Source organism: Heterodontus francisci, chromosome 12, assembly GCF_036365525.1.
Source record: "Heterodontus francisci isolate sHetFra1 chromosome 12, sHetFra1.hap1, whole genome shotgun sequence".
Taxonomy (NCBI): Eukaryota; Metazoa; Chordata; class Chondrichthyes; order Heterodontiformes; family Heterodontidae; genus Heterodontus; species Heterodontus francisci.
This window is the reverse complement of record NC_090382.1, coordinates 92,076,897-92,097,799: the sequence shown is the minus strand read 5'-3', so window position 1 is coordinate 92,097,799 and position 20,903 is coordinate 92,076,897. Positions and strand designations below refer to the sequence as shown.

General features: G+C 42.2%; 1 protein-coding gene across 2 annotated transcripts in view; it reads right to left on the bottom strand.

The window, feature by feature from the left end:
- The window catches only part of sgcd (sarcoglycan, delta (dystrophin-associated glycoprotein)), a 244,467-nt gene that overhangs the window by 40,547 nt on the left and 183,017 nt on the right, over positions 1–20,903 (bottom strand). For both annotated transcript variants that reach the window (XM_068043858.1, XM_068043856.1), the window contains exons 5-6: positions 17,797–17,916; positions 8,739–8,811 (exon numbers count right to left, since the gene is read on the bottom strand). In XM_068043858.1, coding sequence (XP_067899959.1) covers positions 8,739–8,811; positions 17,797–17,916 — 193 coding nt within the window. The remainder of the gene's footprint in view (positions 1–8,738; positions 8,812–17,796; positions 17,917–20,903) is intronic.

Below are 20,903 nucleotides of genomic sequence, written 5' to 3'. Positions count from 1 at the left end.
TAGCAGAGAGTCTTCCCCCAATTCCCACTGACTCCAGTTTTGCTAGGGCTCCTTGATGCTATAGTCAGTCAAATGCTGCCTTCATGTCAAGGGCAGTCACTCTCATCTCACCTCTTGAGTTCAGCTCTTTTGTCCATGTTTGAACCAAGGCTGTAATGAGGTCAGGACCTGAGTGGCCCTGGTGGAACCCAAACTGAGCGTCACTGAGCAGGTTATTGCTGAGCAAGTGCCGCTTGATAGCACTGTTGACGACACCTTCCATCACTTTACTGATGATTCAGAATATACTGATGGTGTGGTAATTGGCCGGGTTGGATTTGTCCTGCTTTTTGTGTACAGGACATACCTGGCCAAATTTCCACATTGCCGGGTAGATGCCAATGTTGTAGCTGTGCGGGAACAGCTTGGTTAGGGGCGTGGCATGTTCTGGAGCACAGGTCTTCAATACTGTTGCTGGAATGTATTCAGGGCCCATAGCCTTTGCAGTATCCAGTGCCTTCAATCGTTTCTTGATATCACATGGAGTGAATTGAATTGGCTGAAGACTGACATCTGTGATGCTGGGGACTTCAGGAGGAGGCCAAAATGGATCATCCACTCAGCACTTCTGGCTGAAGATTGTTGCAAATGCTTCAGCCTTATCTTTTGCACTGATGTGCTGGGCTCCCTCATCATTGAGGATGGGGATATTTGTGGAGCCACCTCCTCCAGTTAGTTGTTTAAGTGTCCACTACCATTCACGACTGGATATGGCAGGACTGCAGAGCTTAGATCTGATCGTTAGTTATGGGATTGCTTAGCTCTGTCTATCACATGTTGCTTACACTGCTTGGCACGCAAGTAGTCCTGGGATGTAGCTTCACCAGGTTGACACCTCATTTTGAGGTATGCCTGGTGCTGCTCCTGGCATGCCCTCCTGCACTCATCATTGAACCAGGATTGGTCCCCTGGCTTGATGGTAATGGTAGAGTGGGGGATATGCCTGGCCATGAGGTTACAGATTGTGGTTGAGTACAATTCTGCTGCTGCTGATGGCCCACCGCGCCTCATGGATGCCCAGTTTTGCATTGCTAGATCTGTTTGAAATCTATCCCAATTAGCACGGTGGTTGTGCCACACAATATGATGGAGGGTATCCTCAATGTGAAGGGATGGGACATTGTCTTCACAAGGACTGTGTGGTGGTCACTTCTACCAATACTGTCATGGAAAGATGCATCTGGGACAGACAGATTGGTGAGGATGAGGTCAAGTATATTTTTCCGTCTTGTTGGTTCCCTCACCACCTGCCGCAGACCCAGTCTAGCAGCTACGTCCTTGCCCATTCCAACACTTAACACATGACAGACAGAAAACACTGGCTGTGTGGAGGGCTCACGTAAATTAAAAGCATTGAAAAGTAATCATCTAGGGCAAGTCAAGGAGCTGTAATTGCACTCTTGGAATATACCCTGGTTCTCAGAAATGGAATGTTAACTATGATTTGTGAATGATCAATTTATGACAACAAATAGGATGCCAGCACATACTTAAGGAGAGCTACTCTGTTTCTGAGGACATTGTAAGGTATATTTTCCTCTTCACTGCATCTGGGGAACACTCTGTTTCCAGGACCCACAAAGAGGAGACTGTTGGGCTGAATGTTTGGGTTCCCCTGAGGTCGGGAACGGAGGCAGGTTGCCTGAAAATATTGGCGCCAGCCAGTGTGTCGGTCTCAAAATGCTGTTCCCGGTGCCAGCAATGTTCAACGGGGCAGAGGGAGGGTGGGACAGCGATCCCACTGGCGTCCCCTTTGAGGCCAATTAAAGTAATTAAAAACCTTCTTCAGAGCTTGTTTGGGGGAGTGGAACTTTGAAGGGGACGCATGCATTTCTGGAGCTGTCCATTATCGATCAGCTGAAGGGAGGCGAGTACAGAGTGGGGAACCAGTCATGGCTGCCCCAGGGCATCACGCTGGCCCCATAAGAGGGACAGTGGGGCAAAGGGGACAAAGCGGACAAAGCATTTGCAAAGAAGATCGTCGCTACGCAGATGACGGGAGAGTGGAAACGCAGCGCTCGGGCACTGAACAGAGGCATTGCCTCCCTGGGACCGTGGGGGCAGAAGAGCAGTGGGCAAGGCTGTCAATCACAACAGAATGGCTACCTGTCCAAAAGGAAGGCTGCAGCTGGCAACAGGGACATGACTCTCAGATTTTGGGCCGACTGGTGATGGGGGACAGCACCTCCTGCAGGAAGGGTAGAACCTAGGGGACAAGGGATATCCCTTGAAGAGATGGCTACTCGCCCCTCTATGGGAGCCCCAGACAGAGGCAATACAACCAATGCTGCCTGCTCACTGGGACAACCATTGAGCAGGCCATCAGGCTTCTGGCAATGTGCTTCCAGTGCCTGGACCGGTTGGGTGGTGCCCTCCAGTACCCTCCTGCAAGGAGTTTGGTCATTGTGGTGGTCTTCGGTGTTCTCCATAACATGGCCCTCCAGAGAAGTGTGGACCTTGAGGACAGTGAGGCCCTGAACGGAGACCAGCTCATCAAGGAAGAGCAGGAGCAGGAAGTGAGAGAAGAGGAGGAAGTGGAGGCAGAGAGATCAGACGACATTGGGCATTTTCTGCACCTGGTATTCCCAGGTGGTCCCCCATCCAAATACTAACCAGGTTTGAGTCTGCTTAGCTTCCGAGATCAGATGATCAGAAAGATAGTGCTGAATGTCAAGGTGCCTTGGCTGCACAAAGAGGTGGCCAGACATGGTTCAGGGCGTGAAGGGCTCGTGAGGATGTCATGAATGTCAGGGATCTCCTGATTCAAGAACATTTCAACTGAGCCCCTGGGATCCAGGTTGAGGGGCATGGCATGGAAGAGAGTCTGAGATATCTGTGCTAACATGCATGGAAGATGCAGTCTGGAATATCTAATCACTTACAGCCTATGAAGGAAACATATCTGCCCAGAGGCTTTGCCATCACCTTTGAGAATCCTGTTATCTCTTTTAACACCTCATTCTACTTTTCTTGTCATGTAAGTAATAAAACGAGTGATGTCTAGCTTAAAGTGTCATCATTTGTACAGTGTAAATAGAGGAAAACAGTAGACAGAGACACTAAGAAGACATCCCAGTGACCCACATAGTGCTCGGCATAACACACTGGCCTCCTCCTGCCACCCTTGTCTCCCTCACGGCCTCTAACATTAGATCCAGGTCGGCATCAATGAAGTAAGGGGCAGCCCTGCCCTGGGTGTCAGGCCTCCAGGTCTCCTGTGACATCTCGCTTCCCTCTGGTGCGTGGAAGGCTTTGGCACAATCAGCAGATTTCTCCCTTAGGGCAACCAGCAGCCTCAGTGATGACTACCGTGGGAAGACGAAATCAGTCCCACACTTCATCTGACCCAACTCCGTTCCCACCCCTACTGGCTCTAATTGGACAGGAAATTCATCTCCATATTAATTAAGGGCTCTCCCTAGTGAAAATCTAAATTTTAATCAGTTTCCCGCAGGAGGCTGGTTTTTGACCCAAAAGTAGACCTGGCTCCTGTTTCCTGCCTCTGCGGTGAAAATTACACCCATTATGTCGGGTTTCCACCCTGGAATTCATCGATGAAAATAGGACTCTAACCTGAAGAAGGCACATGCCCTGTATTGGCATACAAATGGGATGGGAGAGGGTATTCTCACCCAAGAGAGCCATATTAATGGTCTGATCCTGGGAATTTGACTGCACAGTAGCCTCTGCACATGTAACACATCTCCAGCAAGGGACTGAGAAGAAACTTGGCCTTTGTATGTTTCCCAGAGTGTGAAGGGAGAACTGGGATTATAGAGGCTGGAGTTAAACAGTTTGGAAGTTGACACAGTTCAGGATTCTTTGGCTATTTCCCTGGGGAAAAGGTTAGAACATAAGTAATTTGAAAATATATTCTTAGTAAAAGATGCCTGGAAAGCTATTGGGGTAGAGTTTTAGTGGGGGTGGGTGGTCTTCCAATCCTCTGCTGTAACTTCGACTGAGCCCCGGAGAAACGGCATAAATGACTAATTACACCTTATGGCGGTAGATTAGGAGACCTGCTGTAGAAATTCCAGGCGGATGATTTCTCAGAATACATCAAACACCATGGTATTGACAAACTCTTATAATGCCTGTAGGCCAGGGAGAGAGTGAGGTTTAAAAAATCAGGACAAGCACCAAAAATATCGAGCAGCAGAGGACCGTAAAGGGAGTGAACGATCGATCTGGATGGTAGGACGTGGTAAAGAGAGATTGTGCTCAAGTTAATTTAGATGACCCAGTAGGCTATCTCTCGTGTGTTCCTTATTCTTTGTAAAGGCACATGAACAGCAGTTTACTGTCTATGGCCTGAAGTTTGCAGTCAGCGGCGAAGCAAGGACACTCGCTGCGGACCACGAAATCAGCCTCGCTGAGAGATCTAGCAATCTCTCTGGTGAGAATTTCACCTCTATGGTCATGCAGTGGTACTCCAACTGATTGCAGCGTTCTTTACTGAGCATTACCAGTGGTGTCACATTAAAGGATTTGCACAGACCCGTCCTCCCACCAACCAGGAAACAAAAAGCAGTAAAATGAAATCACTTTTGAAACATTTTACATGGAACAAATTAAAGATTGGAGCATACACATGGGGTGAAGGTAGAAGCTAAAATATTCTGGAAAATCCTTTCTAAAAATAAATTTAAATTTAGTTTAAAAAATCTACTAATTAATCATTTAACAGCACTCCCCGAACATAAAATTATTTGTCTCAGGGCCAGTTCTGTTTTGCATCAAGTTTTATTAATCACATTGTTATTAAAAACCCAGCTACACCTGATTGAACAAGGTATAACTTTTTATGGGGTTTTTAACAGTGATGTGAGAGTGGGAAAGTTGAAGTTCTCACTGATTTTAGTGATTGCCGGCTCTGGGGATTGTTCCACAGCACAGTCAGTGTCAGAACCCCGAGTGAAAGACCGCAACTTCAGGATTTCCACACTAACCTGTGCATACCTAACATCCTGAAGTTGTGGTCGGTTTCAGAGGAATAATGATGGTGAACGCCAACAGTTCACTGTCAACCACCGCACCCACCCCCCACTCCCCACTGTAAAATCTAAGCCTATAACTTTTGCCTACTACAGAATAAAGCAGTTAACAAATCAAAAGCAAACATTACCTTGCCCAGTATGTGAGCTGTCTTCGAAGAGTTTAAAGGCGTATCGGTGCTTAAGACATGATTATCACAGGGAAGTTCCAATGTTACCCTCCCAGATCCTATAACACACCCCACAGTGGATAATAGGGTAGTAAGAGTCAACTTCCTGTCACGCTCACGGAAGGAGTAGTGATGAAATATGAAATGAACTGGAGGAATTTTGAAATAAAAATCAACTGTTGAACTAAACTGCAAAAAAAGGACACATTTACGCTACAGGCAAGATGGAGTAGAGGTCAGATGACCCCTCCTGTACTGCCCTTAGTCACCTGCCCAACACCCCAACCTGAGAAGTTTCTACCTTAAAAGGTATCTCTCTGGAGAGATAGCAAGAACAGCCAGGGAAGGTCTTTTCCAACCAGAACAGCTGTGAGATAGTTCCAGTTAAGCAGGAGCCCTACTGACAACACCCTTTTTACTACTGCAGCAGAGAAATTGCAAGGTGACTTTGAAACACACCTCCTGCGAAAGTTGTCCAGGATTTCCACCATCAATCTCAGATTGAGGCTTAACCACAAGCAGTGCGACACTTCATCCTTTTCTAGATAATGAATGTTCAGCACTGCTGAAAGATTTCCTCTCGAAAAGCTTCTAAAAGATTTTTTAAAAATAAAGAGCTCATTTACAACAATTGATCTCCAATTGCGTGCTACCCTTTATTTTTTCTTGTGTGTGTTGCCTGTGTGTGAATGCGTGAGTGGATGAAGTTGTGAACATTTTTTGGTTATTGTGTAAGAAATAACTATTTATCTTTCTTTTTTTAAACCTACGAGAAAACCTGTAGTTTTTCTGTTTATTTGACCCTTAAAACACTCAGGGAGTAAGACACTATTTTTAAAACACTATCTGCGATCAGCTGAGAAGTGAAAAGTGGAAGTCACCCACATCACTACCCACCTGTCTGTAACATTCTGTAAGAAGCAGACAACCAGCTAATTAAGTAAGTACCTGACAGCACTGAACTTGAGTAGATGCCTATGTCAAGCCTAGATGTATATAGAGAATTTGAAAGCTTGAGGTTTCTGACTTTTTAACAATTGACTGATTCCTGTAAATCTTAAAAACCTTGCGTTTCTTTTGCTTTTGGTCTGTTAATCAACACTTAGGGCTTAGTTGGCCACTGAGAGCAATGGGACGAAATCAAAGCCTTGAAAGATCACTTCTTCTTACAACAACTTACATCTTTAACATCGAAAAATGTCCCACTTACTTCACTAAGGTGTAATCTACCATAAAAATGGCATGGAGCCAAAGAAGGAGATGCAAAGAGGGGTGACCAAAAGTCTGGTCTTGGAAGGTGAGTGTTAAATAAGCTCAAGGGAAGAATGGGAGGTTTAGAGTTGGGGAAATGGAGGGGTGAAATTCCAGAGCATGGGGCTTAGAAGGCTGAAAGCATGGGCATCAATAGTGGGACGAAAGGGAGGGGGGAGGGGGTGTACAAATCTAGATCGGAGTAGAAATTTCGGGGGCGGGGGGGGGGGGGGGTGGTGCAGTGATGTAGAGCTAATTACATTTTATTTAATGGTACGGAAAATATTTGTTACAATTCTTCTAGCTGCACCTTAAAAAGATCACATTTAAATGACCCCAAAAGCTAAATTCCTTTTATTAGAAACCTCAATATTATCGGTGTGAGGAATATCTTGACGGTAAACATCTTCAGTGGGAAGCAAAATTACAATGTGATTCTGCTACATGCCAAAGGATTAAAGGGATAATGTGCTGCATTCCAAGCGATTAAAGAGAAAGCTTGCCATGTGTCAAGCAGTTAAAAGATAAATCTCCTATATGTCAAGTGACTTCTTGTGCAGATTCAGTTCCGGGATCAAAACTGTTCCATCGACCTTCTTTTTAGCTGTTCTTTCTACTGATAAAATCAAGGTTTCAAGTACAATGAATCTAACTTTCAGAGTCCTTTTACTGGCAGATGGAAGTATTGCAGCAAATATTTCCCTTACACTAACTAAAATGCTATTAAGAATAAGCAAGCATTGGCATTGAACGTTGATGTTGTTGACTTAGTCTCATTGTCCTCTTTCTTTAACTGAGTCCTTCTAAGTATTGAATAACAGACCATTACCAAAAGAAACCCAAAGTTTTTTTTTTACAGATTCACAGGAATTGGCCATTTATTAAAGAAGAATCCCAAGTTTGTGCTGCTGCAGTGTAGAGGCCTGCTATCTGACCTGACATGTGTCGGATTCTAGTCGGGTTGGGCCCATCTTCCGGGGCTGGCTTTCGGGCTCGGGTCGGGCCGGGCCGAGTCCAGATCGAGTCGGGTCGGGCCAGGCCAGTCACACACGGTAAGTGCTCTGCTGGTAAGTATTAAAAATAAAAAAAAACATACCTGAGCTGGGAGTCCAGGTTGAAACTGAGTCTGTGCAATGAGCGAGTGACGTCACTGTGACGTCATCGCGCATGCGATACAGCTTCTTGCAGGTTTGGTGTCAGGAAGGTAAGTAAAAGAATGGTCGGGCTTGGGTCAGGCCGAGTAGTGGCGGGTTCGGGCCGGGTCAGGCTCGGGGCAAAATCAGAGGGGCTCGGGCCTGGTCAGGCTCGGGCCCGCTGTGGTTCAGTTGGGTTCTTTTTCCCGACCTAAAGCAGGCCTCTACTGCAGTGCACATTTTTGAAATGCAATTTCATCTTAATTTTTATTAATGCTCGAGTTTAAAACAATTGTGGGAGTGTAACTGGTCTTCAGCTTTAGCGCAAAATGAGTGATAATGAATCACTACTTGTTTTACACTCAGCCGCATGACCTCAATGGGGAAAATAAAGGGACGGAGTGTAGAAGGGGTGGCTGATTCGCTGTTGCTCATTTTGTGCTACTGCCCACGATCAATTTCATCCCCATGATTTGTTATATAACAATCCCAAAAAACTACATTACTGGAAATCTGAAGCAGCACCAGATAATGCTGCCAGACTGCATCTATGGGCAGAATAAATAAACTAACGCTTTGGGAGTGAACTCTTCTGTTTTGAAGAAAGATCTGCACCTTTAACGATAACTCGCCTGCTCTCTCCACAGATGCTGCCTGGCCTACTGAAAGTCTCAGGTATTTTCCTGTCTTCTAATAGATTTGTAATGCCAGATGTGGCACATGGGAATGTTATTGTGCCCTCACTGTATAAACAGGGTAAGTTTCTGTCACATCTTTTTATCGTGGCAACAGTTCTAGAGCAATACTTCTCTTCAGTTACCATTCAACATAATCTCAGTTTTGACCGTGAATAGACTGACTCCAGAAAATATAGCTCCTATCAAACACATTCAATGTGATGAGGAAAAGGAACAGAAACAGTTAAGGAAAGAGAAAGGGAAAAGGAAGCTGTTATGGATAAAAGGGAAGAGAAAGCAAAAGGAAAACGAGAGGGCAAATAGAAAGGGAAGAGAAAATAAAGGAATGAAGAGAACAGGAAAGGGGAAGGAAAATAGAAAGGATAAGAAGAGGAGGAGGAAAGAAGGGAAGGGAATAGGAAAAAGAGAAAGGAAAGAGAAAAGAAAAAGTAACCGGAAAAGCGTACTTCATACCTCAGCTCTTTGAAAGGCTCGGCCCGGATATGTGGTGTTTCTAGAGACCTTTCAAACACAGCTCCTTCAGCACCTGGAGGGAAAGACGAGTTGATGTTACTGAAGAAATACTAAAATTCAGATTTGCCCAATTTTGACTTAGTTACTTTAGCGTGCCCCAATAGTATTGTGCATAAGGATACAAGGTAGGTACAAGCAAGTATCTTGTTGACACATCATAGAAATTTTCTACTCTACCCGTCCACTAGAAACCAGCTAGTAGCATGTTAATGAGGTCTTGCTGTAAAAATCAGCTGAGTCTCCCGCTGACTGGTCGATTGTGCTACAGAACCAAAGCATAGTATCACAGTACAGTGATATACAGGTTTGGTTCCTGCTCCACATACATGTCTACCTCAGCCCCATCACTTTAGAGATGCACCAAAGTGACCACCAAAAGAAAATCATATCAACTTCGGTCTCGGAAGCAATGGAGAATGTCACATCCTGAAGCAGATCATTTTTTCCCAAACTGACTGTACAAATAAGAAGTAAAGTTTGAGAAATAATCGACTCGCAAGATGCTATACTGTCTCTTTACAGATGGTGACTGACTTGCTCCATACTTCCAGCATTTTCTGTCTCCCTATGTGCAGCAAGCCATCTGCCACTTTGAAAAGATGCTTCCTTTCTGGATTATGTTTCCACAGACACTGGCCATTCATTGGTACCTTGTCTTAGCAGCCATTACTCATGTTCGAGACCAGACAATGACTATTGGCAGATTATTTGACCACAAGAGGGCATCGCAGACATGCCTAATCCTGTCTGCACCTGAAATCCACAAGCACATTTCCCACAGCAATCAGGAAGTACAATCTTGAATGCTACAGGATTTCCCCTTTCTTAACCCTGAGGTACTGACAGCAATATTACTTTCCTTATCACCACCCTGGCTGAGATCAGCTAATTCATAAGGACAGACTGGACAAACTCACAGAACCACTGATACTCAGCAGTTACCTCTCTCTCTCTCTTTCTCACTCCTCCAAAATTGTAGACTTAAAAAACAGAAAACAGGCAATAATTAAAGATTTATGAGGCACAAAGGCTTATCAGTTCTTGAAGATTTTGGTGAAGCAACTCTTGGAACCACCCAGGCTCAACTTGTGTCCACGTGATATTGTCCAAGTAAAAGCAAGCAGTTAAAGTAACAATCTGAAAGAAACACTTGCATTTACATAGTGACTTTCATGACCACAGGACAACCCAAAACACTTTACAGCAGATGAAGTACTTAGTATGGTCATTGGTGTAATGTAGAACTTATAGGATAGTGAATACAGGTGTAATTTATTTCAGGGCTTCAAAAAAAAGTAATCTGTTGTTTAACTATCATTTTTTTTAAAGAGCAAAATAAATATCTGCTGAAATGAAAGACTTGCATTGATATAGCCCCTTTCACGATCTCAGGACATCCCAAAGCATCTGGTGGCCAATGAGTACTTTTGAAGTGTAATCACTGTTGATAATGACCGGAAATCTATTTTTGTGATGTTGATTGAGGGATAAATATTAGGCCAGGACACCGGGGAGAACTCCCCTGCTCTTCAAAATAGTGCCATAGGATTTTTTTTACTTCCACCTGAGTGAGCAGACGGGGCCTCAGTTTAATGTCTTAACTGAAAGATGCCATCTCCAAAAGTGCAGCACTCCCTCAATACTGCACTGGAGTGTCAGCCTAGACTTTTGTGCTCAAATCTCTGAAGTGGGACTTAAACCCACAACATTCTGACTTAGAGGCAAGAGTGCTATCAACTGAGCCAGAGTTGATGCTGTAAAATTAGGAATATGACTGATATTTAATGGGACAAGAGTAGACATAGGTAACAAAATCCATCCAAAATATTACGCTTGCTATACTGTAGAAATATCATCCGTGGGAAGCAAGTTACCGCTGTGAATGCAGCCTGCAAACCTACAGAGAAATTATGGCCTATCACTTGATTACCCTTTGAGTGACAAAGCGACATTCTACAGGGCTTTTCGTCTAGAGATTTAATAAATTGATGGGCCAGAATGGAGAAAGTTATTCACGGATTGAGGTAGTATTTTCCATTTTTTTTTTCAAATTGCAGCTTATCTTCCATGTCCAAGGCATGGAACATGCTTGCGTTGTTCAGCTGCTAAAATCACCCCTCCTTTTAAGGCCATTACTCAGGTATTGTCTGTGGGGAAGCATTCAAAATCTAGAATTTGTACATATTGTCAGCTGAGATGCTTGTGAGTCCCTGGCTCCTGCCTTTAGGTGAGGGCGAGGTTATCAGGGTCAAAGAAGTCAACAAGAAATGAAACATTCTTTTACAAATGTTCAGTTGAAGTGTGATGTTAGAAGCATGATACATTCAGGCTAGATACAAGATCGGGTAAAATGAACTTTCAGCAAGGGTGCAAGATGGAGGCAGTGGACTAGCTGCTGGTTATACACTTTGCCCGAAAGGTAGGGTGTATAACATACGGTTGATCCGCTGCCGCCTATTTTATCCCCATGTTGAAGTTGAGTTCTACCCCCAAAATTTCTCTATATATTAGATGTACAATGAAGATAATTGTACTGAAATTGGTCTACATCAGCAGTGGGAAACGGGTTCATAACAAATCAGCAGCCCGTTTTACGTAACGAAGATTAGCTGCTGCGGTGTAAAAGGGGGCTGCCAATTCTCTACGAGCATGTTTCACACTGCTGACGGAGACCAATTTCACCACCAGAGTTTCCTTTTTAAAAGCTGCATAATGACAGAGATAGCAACTCCAAAGCTCTGTGGTATAAAATGCTACAAGAATGGACCCTGCCTATCAGTTTTCACACTTGCTAAGTTTTTGGAACCCTGCTGAACAGAGGGAGGTGTTAAATTGAGGGCAGAAACCTCATCACAGTAGAGGGAAGGAAGAGTTCAAAGAGAGCCTCTGTGCCAATTACACCTTCTGGTTTTAGATTGGCAATGGAAAAGGCCCAGGGGCATCTCTCTCACCTGCTTAAAGTGTATGGTCCGGAGAGACTTAAAAAAATCCATTTTAAGTTGTTGTAATGGTAGTCAGCACAGAACCAGTTTTCAAAGGATACTATTGCATGTTACAAATAGCAAGTTTTTGTTCCATTTTTGTAAATTTTAAATGTTATGATGAATCTCATTTGACAAGAAAAATAACTTTAACTAATGAAGACACAGATCCATCATGTCAGCATGCTGTAAGCAGCCTCAGAAATGAGTTTAATGAAGGTCAGGCTGGAAGGCTGCAGGAGTGCTGAAATGTGGCTCACAAAAGCATTCTTCAGGTGCAGTTAATTCAACAAAAGTGTTATTTTTTTATAGAGTCAAAGTTTTTGCAACACACACTTTTATGGTCACTGTCCGGTATGACAATTATAGCCAGCGCGTCTCCTGCAATGGTTTCTCCCCATCCCCATTCTGCCACCTCTGGAGTTTTCAAAGGATCTAATCTTGATCCTCTTTTCTTCCTCATCCATATTAACACAGATGACACTCATCACTGGGTCTCTGAGTGGAACTGCTACTTGAAACAGACTTATAAAAGGAAATCTTTGGTGCCAAGAGAAGGAGAGAAAAATGGTAAAACTGTACTGAACTGATATCGATCTGTACTTGTAAAAGCACCTTGCATGATAATTTCTGTCTCCAACTGTGGATAAATGAGAATGGGGCCAACACAATGACAACTGCGCTGTAACAAAATGAATGTTATTACATAAGGAGACTGTTACTTATAAGGGTTACCTTCAGCATAAAGCTCTTTCCTCCTCCCTTCTAACGCAGCCTCATGCAGGTTTTTGAGAAGGGTCCTTAAGCCTATACTCTAGATCTATGCCTCTCAGCCTAAGAATGCTATGTGGACACATCTTCATTTTCTATCGGGATGTAGATAAGACATTTATTCCCTCTTGAAATACATGGGAATAAAAAGTGTTCAGTGCTGTGCTTATGGCTAATCTCAGTTGAATGTAACTGTATAGGCTTGGATGGTGTGTATACATGGAGATTGAATTGGAAAGTAAGACCAAAATAACTTTTCATGATGATGATTGAGAGCTCTAACAGCAAGGAATTCCCTCAATAAACGGAAAAGTAGAATTTTCACAGGGGTTCCTGATCTTCTGCTGTAACTTCCATTTCCACATTCATAGTGGAAAATTGGGAAAGACCCTGTGGAAATTCTAGGTGAACAGTTTTATAAGTCCCCTTATTTCTATCACAAGGTTACCTCCTCTCTTGGCTACTTATATATTTATTTATCGATCTTCTTTTATAATCAATCTCAGCCACCAACTGTCCCCAATTAAGAACCAAGAGGTGAAGATACTAAGACATAATGGCAGGCAGATAGACATTGGTTTAACTCTCCCACTTCACTGAATTTCTGCTGTTGACTGTATCATTACAGGTGGGCACTGAGTCGATAGCAAGGACTTCCCATAGAACAAGAAAATCAGTATGACTATCAGACCACATTCACAGATTTGTTAACAGCTGACTCAGAGTGGGTTTCATACCAACTAAAGTTGATGAGTAATAGAGAGAGCAGGTGAAAACAGTTTATCTTCAAGTAACAATGTACAAAAACTTAACCCTGGAATTGCTTCAAACCACATAGGTTAAGCTAAACATATGTGTTCCTTTTGTTGGGAGTGCTGATTAAAAATAGCTCTCAATATACACAAGATCTGTTTATGCCAGTGTGTCAACACCTCTCCCGTAAGGTCAGGTATGCTGCAATAATTTCTCATCATTTCAAGATGATACCATTTCAAAGAGAAAAAGCTCTAGGAGTCTCTCTAAACTGGTGCAGACAGCAGATGTCTGCAAAGTTTAATGAATATCATCACACCTATGATTCCATGTTAACTGGTTCTGTTGGCTCAGTGCCTCTGGATTCAAATCAAGAATCATTAAATTCACCATTCCACAGAGAGCAGCCAAAGTAGCAAGAAAAGCAGTCATGGCTTCAGTGCAGTATCAGTACAATCTGCTTGCAGAATTTGCGTTTTGATCCATTCCTTGCTACTTGTACATTTTGCATCTTTGGCTCTTACTTAAACCAAGTATTGTATTCCAGTGGTGCAGATGTTGATGGTATTAATTCAAGTTCGGATCATTGTTGGGACACTAGAGAGGGAGCTTTATTCTGTAGCTACCTAGAGCGATGTGCTTTTTAGACTGTCTAACTCGACTGTGTTTAGTAAATTTTTGGGGTGATGTTTTTTGTGCTTATGCCTTTGTGTGGGATATGGCAATCCTGTAGAATGGAAATTTTTTCCCCAGTTTTTGCACAGACTAATGAGATTGTTTATTTTTTTTCCAATTTCTGCTGCGTTATATTCAGCTTTCGCCATGGGCCTAGACCAATTAGGAACTAGCCCCAAACTGATTTCATTCAGGACTGTTACACACAGAAGAGAGTTGACTTTTGCACCACGAGTAAGTAGACGTTTCCAAATTTAAGATCCCCCTTCTGTTCAGGAGAAATGGGAGAATTGAAAAGAACGGATTTTCAGCTGGCTGACTTACAGCAAACTCACCACCATCTGCAGCAAAGGTGGATGATTTTCTCTCCAAACAGTCTCCTCCCAAGTGAATAGTTAAGGGTTTCTGTTAAATGATCCATACAACATATGGTCATGTATCCAGGTTTCTTTAAGTTCCCATTGATGGCTTCAGTGCACTTTGCATGCCATTGCAATGGCTCAACAGCTGGGTAATAGCAATCCTACAAGAACTCTCTGACCATGGCCTGGGTGGTGCTATGTTTTAGCACATAGTTATTTCATTTCTGGGACCTGAGTTTGCATCGCGCCTGGACTAACTGCATGAAAGCGTCCTCTGTGCTATCTGTAATGTATGGATTGAGTTTGAGCTAGCTTCAGTTCAGTCCTAAATAGGTATGGGCTCATTGTGAAATTGTGCATATAAAGCAATTTGCAATCTCACCCAGGAATTCATAAGACTGACCAGTGCAGAAACTTGAAAAATATTCTATACTACAGGGCTGACATATCTGACTTGACATGGACTAAAATTCACCCAAAAGATTAGTGGGATAGTTATTATATCCCTCTGTGCAATGACAAGTAACACATAATCTCAATACTGATCAGTATTATCTGCTGCCCAATGACAAACTTGGAAAAACTTCTAACTTTGCCCATGCACTGAACCGGGAAACAGGACCAAGGAATCAGAAGCGGGTACTTAAAACGAGGGGATTTCTTACCCACTCGTAACTCGACCTTTTTGTGTCATTTCCCATTTTGACCTGCAGGGTTTTGCAGGTGGATGAAAAATCTGCCTAAAGTAGATGCGGCCTTCATAAATTTTTACTAATCGAGGTCCTATTATGTCAACAGAACTCCAATCCCATTTTAACTAGCCAAGAGAAGCTGGTTACTGGCGGCATGCAGATATGGCCCAACAGTTAAAATACTGTGGGCCTCAAATTTAGGCCGCGATTGTGTTTTCCACTCTCTTCCCACCTGCCTGAAACACACTCTGCATTAAAACTGACTGCCAGATTGTAGTTCTGTTGAAGACTCTTTTGAAGACTAATCAGAGCTTAAGTGGTTGTGGATTGGACGTTAAGAAAATGTGGCTTTTTGTTGAACCTGCCTTCCTCCACTGGGCACAGGAGCAAGGAAGTCTTGCTGCAGTTATACAGGGCCTTGGTGAGACCACATCTGTAGTATAGTGTGCAGTTTTGGTCTCTTTATCTGAGGAAGGCTGTTCTTGCTATGCAGGGAGTGCAGCGAAGGTTCACCAGACTGATTCCTGGGATGGCAGGACTGATGTAGGAAGAGAGATTGGGTCGATTAGGCTTGTATTCACTAGAGTTTAGAAAAATGAGAGGGGATCTCAAAGAAACCTAAAAATTCTAACAGGACTGGACAGACTAGATGCAGGAAGGAGGTTCCCGATGGCGGGGGAGTCTAGGACCAGGGGTCACAGACTAAGGATAAGGGGTAAGCCATTTAGGACTCAGATGAGGAGAGATTTCTTCACCCAGAGAGTGGTGAACATGTGAAATTCTCTACCATGGAAAGCAGGTGAGGGCAAATCATTAAATATATTCAAGAAGGAGTTAGATATAGTTCTTAGGGCTAATGGGATTAAGGGATACGGGGAGAAAGCGGTACAGGTTACTGAGTTTGGATGATCAGCCATGATCGTATTGAATTGTGGAGCAGGCTTAGAGGGCCGAATGGCCTACTCCTGCTCCTATTTTTCTATGTTTCTAGGTTTCTATCTTCCCCTAAGTGTAGTCATCATTTAAACGTTTGCATTAAAACATTTGGTCAGGACGATATAATGGAATAAACCCTCTTGAGTATTCTTAGAACCTGTTGGGAACAATAAGCAGATTGATGATGGGTAACAGAAATGTTTTGCGTTCATATCTGAGCTCCTAATGATCTCTTTGGGGAGATGATAATTTCCAAGTACTATAATACTGGGGACATTAATTAGGATTTTTTTCAATTTAATTGTCCTTTCACCATTATACCATGGTAATGTAAGCAATTATGGCCAATTGGCATCTGCCTGTTTTATTTTGATGTGATTTACACATTAATTGGAACTAATTAATCCTTTAGAGAATCTTTGTCAGCTTTACATTAAAAATTTCCCTTTTTGGTTGGATTGGCAAGGCAGCTGAGTTAGAATTTGAGGGCAAGGCTTCTCTTACAGTGTTCAGGATTATAAACAGCAAAAGTGGGTCAGAGAATTGGTTTAACAGTCCTAGCTCCAATCTCTACTTCTGCTCAGTAAAGTTCCTCACACTTTTTTGTAGTGACCTCCTTCACTTTTTTCCCCAATTATACCATCATACACACTGCCAACAGCTTTCAAAGATATCTTTTTCTGATCTTCCACTGTCATTGTAATAATCTCTCATACTTCCACACTATTCAGAATGAATAGCAACATGTCTTTGATACACAGGAGAAAAATATTCAGCTGATCACTATTGTGAACCAAAGAATCATATAAATTTACAGCGCAGGTGGAAACCATTTGGCCCATTGTGTCTTTCCTGGCTCTTTGATGAAACATTCTGTAACTGATCCTACTTGCCCTGGCTACACATCTCTCCTGGCTTCAATTATTTATCTATTTTTCCCTTAAAGAATGCAATGGTCGCATCTCAACTATTCCTTTGGCAAAGCATCCCATGCATCACCTGCTTATGATTTCCCTGTAAGCAGCACACAGAGGAAATCTTACCTCTGGTAAGTTTCTATTTTGTGCTGTCAATTCCTATGATTACAGATAACCTCACTCATTATTTGTGTCACACATAGCGCTTCCTCAGTTAATAAAAGGATCAATTCTATTCCTTTTATAGTGCAGCAAAAATGATCTGTGCACATTTTAATGAAACGCACTGGTAGCTTCTCATTCTGGAGCTCTTCCATTCTCCCCCATTTGTCACACCACATTAACTGTTTGCAGCACCATTTACGAAGAGGTAGAGCCCCTGGTAATGAGGCGTTGCCAAATTTATTTCTACCCCACAGCCACTTTTAGAAAATTCCTGCATCTTCTGTGTGTAGAAGTGGCGCAGAGCAGCAATTAAATTTTATCATTCTTTTGAATTTTATACAACAGCCTTGGCTTCTAGTGATATGCTGGAAACATATTAAAATGATCTCATTCAGATGCCTGGCAAGTTGCTTCTTACTGCCAAATACTGCCAAACTGAAGCTGTTAATTCTGCTGTGAGACGTTCGACATTGAAATCTTCCGGCTGTCAATATCTTATACACATTCCCTTTTTGTTAGACTGCTTTATACATTTCTTTGGCTTGGTGTTTTTGATTTTACTGGTTACTCACAGGTCTTTGAAAAATTATTGGGAGAAATTTTCTCTTGCCGATCTTTTGGTTTGAGCACCTCAAATGTTCCTACCAAAGGATCATTCATCGGAAAATCTCCCCCATTTCTAAGCACAGTAAAGTTTAAGAAAAGACACATTTTAGAGCTGTGCAGGCTTAGAAATGTATGAATACCTAAGACTCGTAAGCGATCAGCACCAACAACCACTTCACTGTCCTCCGCTGAAAACAATAGCTTGTTGGTATTTGAGTTGACTTCAAATCGCTTGCCACGTGCTTCTATAGCTTCACTTCCTGCAGACAAACACAAAGAATTACAAGACATTAGAATGGAGTAACGGATGTTACATTCAGAAATGCAATCAGTTAGCCACTTTCCATAAGAACATAAGAAGGAGCAGCAGTAGACCATACAGTACCTCAAGCCTGCTCTGCCATTCAATAAGATCATGGCTGTTCTTCAGCCTTAACTCTACTTTCCTGCCCCCTCCCCATATCCATTGATTCCCTGAGAGATCAAAAATCTGTCTATCTCAGCCTTGAATAGAAACAACGAAGGAGTATTCACACCCTCTGGGGTAGAGAATTCCAATGATTCACAGCCCTCTGAGTGAAGAAGTTTCTCCTCATCTCAGTCCTAAATGATCACCCTTTATCCTGAGACTGTGACCCCATTTTCTAGATTCCCCAGCCAGGGGAAACAACATATCAATGTTTATCCTGTTAAGCCCCTTCAGAAACTTGTATGTTCCTTTTCTTCTAAACTCCAGACAGTAAAGGCCCAATTTAATCAGCCTCTCATCGCATGACAACCCTCTCATCCCAGGGAACCGACCTAGTGAGCCTTTGCTGTACAGCCTCCAATGCAAGGCCATCCTTCCTTAGAGACCAAAACTGTGCACAGTACTCCAAGTGTGGTCTCACCAAAGCCTGATACAATTGTAACAGGACTTCCTTGTTCTTGTACTCCAGTCTCCTTGCAATAAAAGCCAACATACCAATTCCCTTCCTAATTGCTTGTTGTACCTGCATGCTAACTTTCTGTGTTCCTTGCATGAGCACACACACGTCTCTCTGAACATCAACATTTAGAAGCTCCATGCCTTTTAAAAAATATTCTGCTTTTCTGTTCTTACTACCAAAATGAATAATCTTATACTTCCCCACATTATACTCAATCTATCACCTTGCTGCCCACTCACTTAGCCTGTCTATATCTCTTTGCAGCCTCATGTGTCCTCATGACAGTTTACATACCCACCTAGGTTTGTATCTTCAGCAAACGTAGATGCATTACTCTCGGTTCCTTCATCTAAATCATTAATATAGATTGTAAATAGCTTAGGCTCCAGCACTGATCCTTGCAACACATCACTAGCTGCAGCCTGCCAGCTTTAAAATGCCCCATTTATCTCTACTCTTTGCTTCCTGTCTGTTAACCAATTCTCCATCCATGCTAATACATTAGCCCCTTATCTTGCATATTAACCTTTTGTTTGGTACTTTATTGAATGCCTTTTGGAAATCCAAGTATACTACATCTACTCGCTCCCCTTTACCTACCCTACTAGTTAATTCCTCAAAGAACTCTAATAAATTTGTCAAACACAATTTTCCTTTTGTAGAACTATGCTGACTCTGTCTGATCATTCTATGATTTTCCAAGCGCATTGTTAAGACTTCCTTAATAATAGATTCCAGCATTTTACCAACAACTGATGTCAGGCTAATTGTTTTGTAGTTCCCTGTTTTCTCTCCCCCTCTTTTCTTGAATAGTGGTCTTACATTTGCTAATGTCCAATGTGCTGGGACTGTTCTAGAATCAGGGAATTTTGAAAAATCATAACCTGTGCATCCATCTCTGCAGCTACCTTTAGAACCCTAGGATTTAGGCCATGCGGTCCTGGGGATTTGTTCGCTTTTAGTCCGTTAAGTTTCTCAAATACTTTTTCCCTGCTGATAATTATCTTAAGTTCCTCACTCTTATTAGTCCCTTGGTTACCCTCTATTTCGGGTATGTGAAGACAGATATAAAATATTTGTTCAACGTCTCTGTCATTTCCACATTCCCCATGATAATTTCTCCTGTCTCTGGACCAACATTTACTTTAGTTATTCTCCTCCTCTTTATATACTTGTAAAAGCTCTTAGAATTTGTTTTTATATCCCTGGCCAGTTTACTCTCATTCTTTTTTCCCTTTTTATCAACTTTTTGGTCACCCTTTGTTGATTTTTAAAACTCTCCCAATCCTTAGGTTCACTGGTTTTCTTCTCAATATTATAAGCCTCTTCTTTTAATTTAATACAATCCCTAACTTCCCTAGTAAGCCATGGATGGATCATTCTTGCTGAGTTTTTGTTTTTTAATAAAATGCATTTTTGTTGAACGTTTTGAATGTTTAAATGTTTCCCACTTTTTATTTACCAATACATTTTAGTCTATTTACCTAATCAACCTTAGCCAGCTCTCTCCTCAACACTATTTCATTTGCTTTGTTTAAGATTCTTGTTTTGAACTGGGGTATGTTGCACTCAAACTTAATATGAAATAAAATTATATTATGATCACTGTATCACAGAGGATCTTTAACTATGAAATTACTAATTACACAATACCAGATCTAAAATAGCTTTATCCCTACCTCTGACTTCTAATGAAAGGTCATTGACCTGAAATGTTAACTCTTTCTCTCTCCTCTGAGGCTGCCTGACCTGCTGAGTATTTCCAGCATTTTATGTTTTTATTTAAGATTTCTAGCATCTACAGTATTTTATTTTTGTATTCGTTTTGTCTCTAGTTGATTCCACAACATATTGTTCTAGGGAGCTGTCACAAAAGCATTCTACAAACTCATCTTCCAGATTACCTTTGCCCATTTGATTTGTCCAGTCTATAAGAGTAGTAAAGACCCCACAATTATTACATTGCCTTTGTTACAAGCTCCAATTATTTATTGCTTAATGCTCTGTCCAACGTTATAACTACTATTAGGGGGCCTATAAACTACTGACACTTGTTTTTCCTGATCTCCACCCATATTAATTCTACTTCCTGATCTTCTGAGCCAAGACCCTTTCTTACTACTGTCCTTATGCCATTCTTTATTGTCAGTGCTACTCCTCCTCCTTTTCTGTTCTGCTTGTCTTCTCAAAATCTTGTGTACTCTGGAATATTTATTTCCCAACTTTGGTCACCTTGTAACCATGTCTCTGTAATGGCGATTATATCAAACCCACTTATCTCTATTTGTGCTGCTGGTTTGTCTATCTTGTTAAAATGT